The sequence below is a fragment of the Carcharodon carcharias genome, chromosome 2 (genome assembly GCF_017639515.1).
Source record: "Carcharodon carcharias isolate sCarCar2 chromosome 2, sCarCar2.pri, whole genome shotgun sequence".
Taxonomy (NCBI): Eukaryota; Metazoa; Chordata; class Chondrichthyes; order Lamniformes; family Lamnidae; genus Carcharodon; species Carcharodon carcharias.
The window spans coordinates 36645806-36658153 of NC_054468.1; the positions used below are offsets into that span (position 1 = coordinate 36645806).

Sequence of the window (12348 nt, forward strand, 5' to 3'; positions counted from 1 at the left end):
TCCCAGTATTGTGTGCACTTTGGTATTCCTCTCGAATATTCTCTCCTGGTTCCCACACCCCAGCTGAGTTTATAGCCCTCCCAACAGCACTAGCAAAACACCCCACAAGGAACTCAGTCCCAGCTCTGTTCAGATGCAACCCATCCGGCTTGTGCAGGTGCCGTCTTCCCCAGAGCCCGTCCTAGTGTCCCATGAATCTAAAGCCCTCCCTCCTGCACCATCTTTCCAGCCACACATTCATGTGCCTTAAATCGGAAGACCACTGTATACTATATGCAATTTTTCCAGCAGCCTTGTGCTCTTCTTGGGAACATTGTCCCTAAATTCTGGCATTCCCAGAATTTAGTGTATCCAGTTGCAGATCCGTTTGAGCCCATAAAATTGGGACTAATTTGTGAAGGAGTTTAGGGAGTTCATCAAATAAATTGCTCCTTAACCTCTGGGAGCTTGATTAAAATCTAATGGAGGTCAAAGTGAATGAAAGTTATACATTTTCAGTGTTTATAGACCTGTTGTAAGGGTCACAGCTGATCAGTATTAATTCTCCACATGTTGACAACCTGATTTCAATTCCTCACATGGAGAGCTTCTGATTTGTAAATTCATTACAGAGTGACTTCTGACCTCAACCATGCTGACCAGGAGTCAGACAAGCAGCTGGTTAAAATGATATTGGTGAGGACCTGATGGGGGTGCCGTTGGATGTGGGGTGGGGGGTGGTGGCGGTAGGAGGTAGTTTCTGGCTTGTCCAATTAACTGGAAAGGGTAAATGGATGTGAAATATTTACCCCCAGCACATATCCTTATAGCCAGGAGCACATATTTGGAAACATGTGTGTAATCTATGATTTTCTCTCCATAAAAATTAATGTGGACAATTCTGGACATGCATATGGAACCTTTTGGCTCCTGACAAGAAATACCTTATGATGAAAGGAGCTAAAGTAATATTAAACCAATAAAGTTATGTGAAAGAACACCATAGGAGGGATACAGCTTTCAAATTTGCATGATGTGTGAATATTCTCTGCACTGCCTGCTGCAATCTAAAAAATAGGATAAAATTAGAAACTGTTACCTGCCAGACAAACCTTTACCAAAATCGTTTGAGTTGTGAATTTAATTTTTACAGCATGAAATCAAACTAGGAATTGCAGCAATGCTTTAAAATGCAACTTCATTATCCAACAGATCAGCAGCAGTCTACATCTGTTGGATTTGAAAAACTGGTGTCCTCAGGGGATATGGAGGGGGAGAGGCCGGAGAGGTTTCCCAGCTACTTCAAAATTCTATTGCTTATTGTCTGTTGTGATTGATTATGGTTTGCGCATCAATAGGTCTAAACATTGAAAATCAATTTTTCACCATTTCATCTTTGATGGTCATTCTTTCAGCTGCCTAGGCCCTGAGCTGTGGAATTCCCACTCTAGACCTCTCCGTCTCTCTACCCCTCTGGCCTCTGTTAAGATGTTGCTTGAAGTCTACCTCTTTAAACAAGCTTTTGACCATCTCCCCTAATATCGCCTTATATGGTCAGGTGGCAAATTTGCTTTATAACTCTCCCATACCTTGGGACATTTTATTATCTTAATGGCACTAGATAAATACAAGTTTTTTGTTGAAACAAATCAATCAATGCTTTGTTTTACAGTTTCCTATAAATATTACTTATTACATTTTATGTGGAATATTGCATTTCTTTATCATTTTTACATCTGACTGAAAATCACAAAGATTATGAAATTGCTAGATGGGTTTTCCCATGCCTTGAGCCACGAAATAAGAAGTTGTTGGTAGGTCTGCTCCATAAACCACAAAGTGAATGTGAGCTTTGATTTATATACCCAGGGATGGCCTTCAGGTGGAATACACATCACAACAGATATGACACACATGCTGTGGGATTCCAGATCTTTCACATGGAAGTGAGTTTATTCTATATCCATCCGTGCCAGCAGCTGTTTCTGTCAGTTTCAACCCTGGATTAGATTTCAGATTCTCTGTGCCCTTCAAACAAAAGCTGTTACGAACTGCCAAACGCACAAAGTAGCTATTAAGTTCAGAATCATGCTTTTGCAAATGTGGAACATTCGTGCTGTTTATCTTCTCATCATCTGCCTGTTTTATACAGGTAAGTGAAGTCTTATTATTGTTGAAAGTTTCTGTTCAATTTTTCAGTGATAATGGTAATCACTTGGTTTGAATTAACAGTATTCTCTGATCTGGCCTTAAACAGGGGTTTTGTTTTAAATCTTTTTAAATTGAAATGTCCTTTTAATCTTAAGAGAACGGAAGTTCCTTTGTCGTGTTCAAAAGTAGAAGGTTTTCTTTTTCTGGAATGCACAGAAACTTAGTCAGGTAAGTAACCTTGACAATAGCTGTTTTTTAAAACTGAGACTTGCAATATTTGCAGAACCAGTCTGGGTGCAGTTGTTCTCCGATGAATCTAAGACCTACTCCAATTTAGTTTGTGCAGTCCTCAGACAGCTTACCATAATACTACTAGTAACATCTACACTTAACCAAGGCTATTCATGAATTGACACTAACCAACATCAGAAGCCCAGTCTAGCATTCACCGAATGCTTCCCTTAGTGTACTTCCCAATACTCTGCAATGGCTATAGCTGAGGAGATGTCAAAAAGGAAACTGTGTGTAGCAGCTGTTTTTTTTTTAGCATATTTTACTCATTAATTCAGGGGGACAGGAATCTGTGTTTACTTATTAAAAAATTAGTAATATTTTTCAATTGTGATCACAAAACAAATGAATATATTAAAGAAGTAAACAAAAGCTATAAAACTTTAAATGATAGACAGAATTGAAATTAAAACTAGGATTTTAGCAGCAGGGATATTGAGCCAGAAAAAAACTAAATACAATCAATGTAGAACAATCAAGTAGATATAAGTCCCAACAGTTCTTTGGGCTAATGCAGCAGGAAAAAAATCTGTATAGTCTGGAGGCTGGACATATCAAAGGGCATATCCAAAAATCATTGTCCTATAGAGAATGGTGAAGCACAGACAGCCGAATTTAGCAAATGTAGTAGGAATATTAAAAGATCCAGAACTCACTTTGTGTAAAATTCATCATGCTGGGGCTAACAACAGACCATGGCTGGCAACAGACCAGGGCTGCAATGCAACATTCCAGAGCCAACCACAGACCGGAGCCGAGCAACAGACCAGGGCTGACTACAGGACAAAGCCAATTCCAGAAAGGATCCCACAACAGACAGCCAGGAGCTCAGCAATGGGCCAGGGCCAACAGCAGGCCAAGACTGACAACAGGCTAGGGCTGACAACATGCCCGAGCTAATGAAAAGCAGGGGCTTGGCAACAGACTGGGACCAACAACAGGCTGGAAGGTCATCATAAAGGCCAGAACTGACAACAGGTTGTAGTGACACCAGGTTATAGTGACAACAGGCTGAAGCCTAGCAACAGGCGGAGACTGGCAACAGGCCGGAGCAGACAACAGGCAAGATCCCAACAGGTGGGGCCCGGCTCAAGACCAGAGCTGACAGTTGGGCATTAAATAGATGTGAGTTTGTTGAAACTTTTTTAGGTTTATCTAGCTTTTTCTCAAATATGAAAATGATAAACATAAAAATCCTATTCTGACAGGACGGTAACAGTACTGCTGATGCTCCTTAATCTGCTGTATCCTCATGGCTAATTTCTAAAATTTTTATAACTGGACAAAGACACTTTTTGAAATGCTTGAAGCTATGTCCCTGTTCCTCGAACAAAAGGAATTAATACGTCAGTTTCGCGAAATTGGCATCTTGTTGTCTCTGAAGAGGCCCTAACAACCCCCTGTGGGCTGTAGAGACCAAATTCAATACAAAGGCCATCTACATTTCATAAGCCAGGCCCGGCCAACTGGAGTCAATTCACCTAGTATGTCAAAAGGCCTCTCAACCACCCTTTCAAGGCTTAATGGTTGGAACATTAACAATCCCAGGGACCAGACAAAGGGTTACATACCCTTTGCCAAAGCCAGAGTGGAGAGGTGGGATTCATGTGACATGTCCCTCTAGCTGGTGGAACCAGTTATATTGCCTTTTGGAGCTGCAAAGCTCAGCCTGCTATTTTCAACATCTACAAGCAGCAACACAGAAAAGGGCCTCTGTCCAGATTTGAATGCCTGATCCCCATCTGTTTCTGCTGGAACCTCTGTACCATCGCCTACAAAACTGATTCACCTCCACATGTCTACGATATCGTGGAAGACAACACTGCTGGAAAAGTGAACTATACAGCATCAGTTTACAGCCTGCTGATCTCTGAGAAGGAATACTTCATCAGACTTTGATTCTGGACTCTGGACTCACGTGAAACAATAATTATTTTCCCTTTGGGCTTTGTCCTGTATATCTTTCCTTCCCCTGTCCCTCCTTTATTGTATGTGTACAGTGAGATACATGGCAACTCCTTCCCATGTTTTGAGCATGTGCAAATAAACTATCTCTGAGTTCACCCTACCATGAGTCTGCTGTGGGGTTATTAGTAGAAATTGGATCACACCAAAAATGAAGGCTAGGGAAATACGCCACCACTTATTAAGGGGGAAATCAAAATCAAAATACATTTCTGTTTACGTCAGGTGGTGAGAGGAGAAATCAGGACTGTTTAAATTAATCCCCCCGCCGGCAGGCATAACACTAAAGTGTTTGCATTCTGGTGACCCAGAAATATGGCAAAGCCACACATAGAATGGGGAAATTTTACCATGTCCTTGGCATTGGGTTTGGAGATTGGGGACCAAACAATATCAGAGAAAAATGTATCATACTGCTTTCTCAATGTCTTCTTTCCCCCTCTCGCTTTTCCTGAGGTGGCATCTCTGCACTGAATACAATCTGCCAGCAGCAGTGGGAAATCAATTAAATTTGTTAAGTGGCTAATCAGCAGAAAATTTCCAAGGGCAATGCAATTTTGATAGTGTCACACATGTCTTACACTGTTTCAGAGCCTCGGCTATGTATAGGATGCATCTGCACAGCAGGAGGTCACGCGGATAAGATGCAATATTGACTGTTTAATTGGCACACCCAGCAAGCCTGAGGGGAACCATGGATGGAAGCTTGCCATTGGAAGAGCAGCTTCCTGAGACTGCTCTCGTAGAAAGTGCTCAGGTTGCAGAGATGGCTGCTGATTTCCTCAGCCTTCTCTTACAGCCGTTTTGTTCCATGCACCTTTCAGATTTTCACCTCAGCAGCTGCTGTTAAGGCACCAATGTAGGTCAGCGAGTGGATGAACAGAACTTGAGGCAGAATTTTATGTTTCCCTTCCCTGCTAGTAGGGTTGCAGACAAAGAGTCCATAAAATTACCCTGATGACCTTCCCACTGCCCTCCAGCCTTCCCCCGACCTGTCTGCAATTTTACAGAGGGTTTGGGCGAGGCCTAGGTCGGCCCAGCCATCCTCACCCCAACTATGTGGCTAATTATTGGCCACTTAAGGACTTGTTCCTGCCCAGCCTCAATTTTGAAACTGGTGGGAGGAGTTTAGGGGCTGGGGAGAAGCGTGTCAAATCACCCTGGATGGGGAGGGGGAGAGAAGTAGGGGAGAAGGGGGGGTGCCTCCCTCAAGGACCCCCTTTCCACATCAGGCACACCTCCCAAGGCTTGCATCCCACAGGTACTCCCTCCCCCACTGGGCTCTCCTTTAGGAGGTAAAGGGTGGGTTTTGTTGGGGAGCAAGGTTATGATGGCAGATTTCTAGGCGGGGCTACAGTTCCTAAGGAGAGGTAATGGTTAAGGATATCAGTTAACATGGGGCCAGGTGTTCAGCAGTTTGGTGAAATAGGGTCAAGAGAGAAGTAGGTGGGTCTCATGACAAGGGCAGATAGAAGAAAAACTAGACAAAGATGCAAGTTCAGACTAGGGTCAGGGGTGTCTTATGGAAAGTTTGGCTTGATGGTTTAGAAGAGGAAGGGAAGTAGCAGAGGCAGCAGACGGGCTGATCTGAATCTTATTGACAAAGAGATCCATAATTTCCATTCATTTGTTGTTGGAGTTGAGAATGGAAGAGACAAGGGATTGGGATCACTGACAAAATTACAGAGCTGTAAATCTACAGCTACCATTGGAGATTTTAAGAAGCTTTAAAGTTATCAAACACCAGATCCTTACAGAAGAAATATGCCACTGTTCTGGACACTAATCAGAATGGCTAATGAGCACACTTGGAATCTCCCTCATTTCACAACTATGACCCCTCAAACCAGTGCAGAATAAAGGAAAGTCAGAAATTTGTAAAAATGCATAATAAACTACAATGCATAATCCATTTTAAAGTGAATTAAATATTCACAAGAAGTGATAAAACTGATTAGGTAAATAACAGTAGATCTTCCATGGCACTAGTCATGGTAAGACAGTTGATATGTCATTTTATAATGTTAGGCATGTAATTCCATGTAATGTATTTTTCTTATCCTGCTGTTATGTTGGAACTGTGTCCCTTTAAATCATGTCTCCGGCAAACATGTCTCCGGTCAATCAATGTTTAATTGTCTATTGAAGGGACTATTAAGGGTAAGGTTTATTAGAGCTTAATTTTTCAGCCTGGGAATCAGAACCCTATATGACATATCTTGCTGTTTTCCTTTTGTAAAGTGTAATTATTAAGATTTTTTTTAAGTGACAAGCTACAGACATTCTGATTATTGTGTTGCTAAGGTATTTCAACTGGTGAGGTAATTTCTGCATACATTCCAAATGACATGTGTCCTTTCTCTTTTTATCTGTAGGATGTTCTGGTAAGAATGATGAGGAGAGGCTGATTAATGATCTTTTAATAGTCAGAAAGTATAATAAAGATGTACGGCCAGTGCAGCAGAAGGATGAAGTGGTGAACATTGCATTGGGTTTAACACTCTCCAATCTCATTTCATTAGTAAGTTAACACTTATTGAGGGGCATTGACCCCTGAATCTACTAACAGAACATGTACAAATTGCCAATTAAGCAAAGTCAATTACAATTTTACATTCCATTGCGTTTCTGCATATTAAAAGTGCTAACTTTAAAAAAGGAAGTAGATAGCACTGATTATACAGTTCGCTAGTACTCTTCTACCCATTTCTCATATTTTATTTCTCTCATAGATCACAGAATACACAAAAAAGTATTTAAATGAATATCTGGCACAATTAACCAAATTTTGTGCCAGGGTAGCATAAAGACTGGGTACAAAGGACATTGTATTTGGATGGGAGTTCTCAAAGGAGAACAGACTGTATTTTTCTTCAGAGCTTTACTGCACTTGCAGTAGTGTTATTTTAATATAAATTTGGCATTTTCTTCAAGGATACCTAATAGTCTGCAAAATATGCACGGCACCAAGAATATAAAAGCATAAGAAATAGGAGCAGGAGGAAATCATATAGCCCATTGAGACTGCTCCATCATTTAATATGACCACATGGCTGATCATCAGCCTTAACTACACTTTCCCGTCCTCTCCCCGTTCTATGAAAGACTAAAAATCTATCTCAACTTCAAATATATTCAACGATGGCACATTCAATCTGGGGCAGAGAATTCCAAAGATTCACAATCCTTTCAGTAAAGAAATTTCTCCCCATCTCAGCCCTAAAGGATCACTGAAAATGACATTATGTGACACTGCTCATACCACCAATTATTTAGTGTTTCTCAATATTGTAATTGGGCTGTTAATGGGGGAAAGTGTGCAGAAACTTTAACTAGGAAAGCTCATGTGCATTTGCAAGTGGTGAGGCAGACTCAGGATGGTCAGAAAGTTGTGGCCTTTCTGGAGAGCATTGGAATTGTCAAATCCAGAATAAGAAAGGCACAGATGAGGGTTTCTCCGCCAGGTGAGCTGAGGCAGGCATGAAGACGGGTGATGTTACAGATGTAGAAATAGGAAGCCTGGCATGGATATGTGGTCAGAGGCTCATCCCAGGGTAAAATACAACACAAAGGTTACAATCAGACTGGTTCAGCCTCCAGCAGTTGTCAGGGGAGAGGAATGGAGTTGGTGGCCTTATATCTGGGACTGTAGACAATGGGCTGAATTTAACACTCTCCCACCTGCGGTTTTGAAAGCAGGGGGCGCATGTTAAATCAAACAGACCTCCTTCCCGTTACCTACATACCACCACAACTTTACCTGCGACAAGGGTGGCACGGGCTGCTGGCCAACTGGCGGTGAGAGAAGTTCACATCAAGCAGCCAGTTTGGCAGGTTCCCTGCATAGGCAGGTGGTGGGCAGATGTATGCCCCTCTTTTATTTGTCCATTGGAAGCCTCTCCCGCACAAGGTGCCACCGTCGCAAAGTTCCCCTCCCCCCATTGTCTCTAAAATCCCAGCCCCAAAACCTTGCTGATACCTTCCCTAACACCAAAACACTTACAAAGTTCTGATCCATCGCTGAATGCCTCCTCCCCCATACTGGCAAAGGCCATGGTGGCATTATCGGTAATTGAGAATTGCTGGCCTCTGTTGGGCAAGCGGCTCTCTGAGGCAGGAAATCCCGTCTCCAGCCTATTAATAGCCAATTGCTGTTAAATGGCTGCAGGGCAGACATTCTTCCTCTGGGTGGACTTTCCCCTGACTTTTTAGCTGTGAGGTGGGGACCATAGCACCTGGCATAATTCAACTCAATGGCTTTGGTATTCCCAATATTCAGATGGAGGAAATTTCAACTCATCCAATACTGGATATTGGGCAAGCAGTCTGGCAATTTAGAGATGATGGAGGGGTCGAGAGAGATGGTGACGGGGAGCTGGGTGTTGTCAGCATACATGTAGAACCTGACATTATGTTTTTGGATGATGTTACCAGGGGGCAGCATGTCAATGAGAAATAGGAGAAGGTCAAGGACAGATCCTTAGGGGACACCAGGGGTAATGGTACTATAGCAGGAAGAAGAGCCATTGCAGGTGATTCTCTGGCTATGACTTGATAGTTAAGAATGGTACAAGGCAAGTGTAGTCTCACCCAGTTGGATGACAAAGGAGAGGCATTGGAAGAGAATGGTCTGGTTAAAGCTTGCAGACAGCTTGAGAAGGACAAGAAGGACTAGTTTACCATTGTCACAGTCATTTAGGATGCCATTTACAGCTATGATAAGAGCATTTCACTACCCTGGCAGAGGCAGAAAGCTGGTTGGAGGGATTCAAACATGGAGTTCTGGAAATGATAGCCACTGATTTGGGAGGCAAAAGCACTTGCCAGAACTTTGGAGAAGGAATAAAGGTTGAAGATGAGGTGGTATTTGCTAGGATGGAGGGCTATTGACGCAAAGAGACAAAAAAGATATCTCCTGCACTGGAAGGGTCTTCATCAAACATCACTGTGGGAATGAAGTTCATTGGAACATGCAAAGCTCCTAGTATATGAAATTTGTGTCAATCTTTCACACCTGTCCAAATCAAATGTTATTAAACATATCATCTCTAATGTATTTCTATATTCTCAATACCTTATAGAAAGAAGTTGATGAGACTCTGACAACAAATGTCTGGATTGATCATGTGAGTAGAGGAACTGGTCATGTAGCATATTTCTGAATTCTTTTTACATCATGGCCAGGCGGGGTTTTCTTTCAATGAATGTTAATTGACTGGGTATGGGACTTTCACTCTTCACTTGGGAAGGAGTCCCACCTCAGAGAGCAGCTGGCCAATCAGATTGACTGGCAGCTTTCTAGACCCAGCAGTGTCAGAAGCTGCAGTGGACAGGACTGGGACAACAAGTAGTACCCAGAGTCTTAAGTCTTAGGAGTCCAGGATCAGGTAAGTATGGGGGTCTCAGGGCAAGGAGGGGAGGTGAAGCCTGGCTGGTGGTCAGACAGGGGTACTGGTGTTGGTGGAGAGGCCGGGGGGGAGGGGTTGGCAGGGTGGGGTGGGGTGGGGGGAAGCACCTGTAGGGACCAGACCTTTTGGGGGGTTGCCCAATGTTGAAAGGAGGCTGTTCATGGAGGCACCCAACCCCCTCCAGATATGCCAGGTATGTAGGCCAAATGACTGACTGATCATATCAAACAGAACGTCCTTTCGGCTGTTCATAATAGGCAAAGTACTGGCTGTAACCAACCAGCCCGCGCTTGCAAAGCTCAAAACATAGTGTCCAACATTAGACATGATTCCACGATTGGACGACACTTGTTAAACAGTCCTAATTGTGCTAGGAATTACACTGACAACCAATTTAGGATTATTAGTCAAGCTCACAATTTACGCATGCTAGAAGCTACATATATTCATACACAGGGGCCTGTCCTTTGCAGACAGAAGGAGCATATTACTCCTTTTTTAACTAAGCAAAAGCTTAAGGGATAGCCATTCCCTGGTTCATTTCCTATAGTAATGCTTTGGTCAATCAGAGTCAACCCATGGCAATGCCTTGGCCAATCAGTATCCATCTGTCTAGTTTAATTTAAGCAAAAGCTTGGCAGTTAACTGTTACCTGGTGCATTCTCCATGGCAATTCTACCATTCAGAGTCCACTTGTGAACCAATCAGCACTCTTTTCTTATGCAGTATAATTATTTGTTGTTCCCTTTACATTTGGTATTCTTGCATATCTGTCCTGATGAGCTCAAGACGAAAAGCTTCAACAGATTGTCTCTTTTTTCAGCAATACTCAAGTTCTGTATTACATACAACTATTTCTAAAGAATACTTAGTAAACTGGTTAATGTCTTTATCAAAATACCAGAAAGAGAAATTTCATAAAAATGAGTCTGTATACTATTACTGGGCAACATGTTTCAGCTCTTTCCTGGACTCGAACTCAAGTTCTGTCGAAGGGTCATGAGGACTCGAAACGTCAACTCTTTTCTTCTCCGCCGATGCTGCCAGACCTGCTGAGTTTTTCCAGGTAATTCTGTTTTTGTTTTGGATTTCCAGCATCCGCAGTTTTTTTGTTTTTATCTCCATGATTTATTTCGTTGATCCTTAATTTCAACATGCACAATTACTTCTGTTATGACCACATCTGATATTAGTGCTGACAAGCCAGATCTCGGATTGAAATCCATCTCAGCTGATTGTAATTTTTTTTCCTGTATTGTAAAAACGAGGAGGGAAAGCTACTGAACACAAAAGCACAGGACTCTAGTGATAATGTTTAAAAATTTGAAGAATTAAACTGTTTATTAAAAGAAAGAAAAGATCAAACTTAAATGCACAGGATAGAGGATACACAGTTAGAAAAAAACCTTGCAAAATAACCCCAAAATGCGTTACCTAAAGTACACAATGCATCTATCTTTTTGGCAACAACTCTTATAGATTCTTAACCATAAAATCCAGGAAATATTACCCAAACCAAGTAATTGCTTTCAGTTTAAACAGAAGTACAATCCACAACTTCCCAGAACAAATCCACACTGATGTGGTTTTTCCAAAGGTAGATTCAAAACAAACTGTTTCTCACGACAAATATTCTTCTGGCCCAAACTGAGTCACTTACTTCAATTAAAAAACTTTCACAGCTTTTCAGCACACTCCAAAACACAGGAGTTGGCTTTCAGTGGGACAACAACTCCCTACAGCTGAAAACCCATTTTTATAAATATTTTTAACCCCTTTCAGATCTACTGTTTCCTTGTAAATTAAAACCCACCAATAGGCCTCATTACAAATTGCAAGAAGATAACACCTTTAATCTTTCATCCCTTAGAGTCTACAGGCAATCTGACTCCAACAACCTCACTTTCGATTAACCCTGGACACACACAGACACAGCTTAACAAAAACAAAAATACCTGGAAAAACTCAGCAGGCCTGATAGCATCTGCGGAGATGAATACAGTTAACATTTCGAGTCCAAATGACTCTTCATCAGAACTGAGGAAAAATAGAAAAGAGGTGATCAGTTTCTGATCAATGGTAACCCCCAGCATGTTGATAGTGGGGGATTCAGTGATGGTAATGCCATTGAACATCAAGGGGCAATAGTTATATTCTCTCTTGTTGGAGATGGTCATTGCCTGGCTCTTGTGTGGTGCAAATGTTACTTGCCACTTGTCAGCCCAAGCCTGGATATTGTCCAGGTCTTGCTGCATTTGGACATGGGCTGCTTCAGTATCTGAGGAGTCATGAATGGTGCTGAAAATTGTGCAATCATCCTCACTTCTGACCTTATGATGGAAGGAAGGTCATTGATGAAGCAGCTGAAGGTGGTTGGGCCGAGGACATTACCCTGAGGAACTCCTGCAATGATGTGTTGGAGCTGAGATGACTGACCTCCAACAACCACAACCATCCTCCTTTGTTAGATATGAATCCAACCAGTGGAGGGTTTTCCTCTTGATTCTCATTGACTCCAGTTTTGCTAGGACTCCTTTATGCCACACTGGGTCAA

At 42.2% G+C, this 12348-nt stretch overlaps 1 protein-coding gene across 1 annotated transcript in view; it reads left to right on the top strand.

Moving 5' to 3' along the window:
• The first annotated feature begins 2079 nt into the window (after positions 1-2079).
• chrnd (cholinergic receptor, nicotinic, delta (muscle)) overlaps positions 2080-12348 on the top strand; it is a 47404-nt gene continuing 37135 nt past the window's right edge. Inside the window, exons 1-3 of the mRNA XM_041181604.1 lie at positions 2080-2131; positions 6762-6907; positions 9468-9512. Coding sequence (XP_041037538.1) covers positions 2080-2131; positions 6762-6907; positions 9468-9512 — 243 coding nt within the window. The remainder of the gene's footprint in view (positions 2132-6761; positions 6908-9467; positions 9513-12348) is intronic.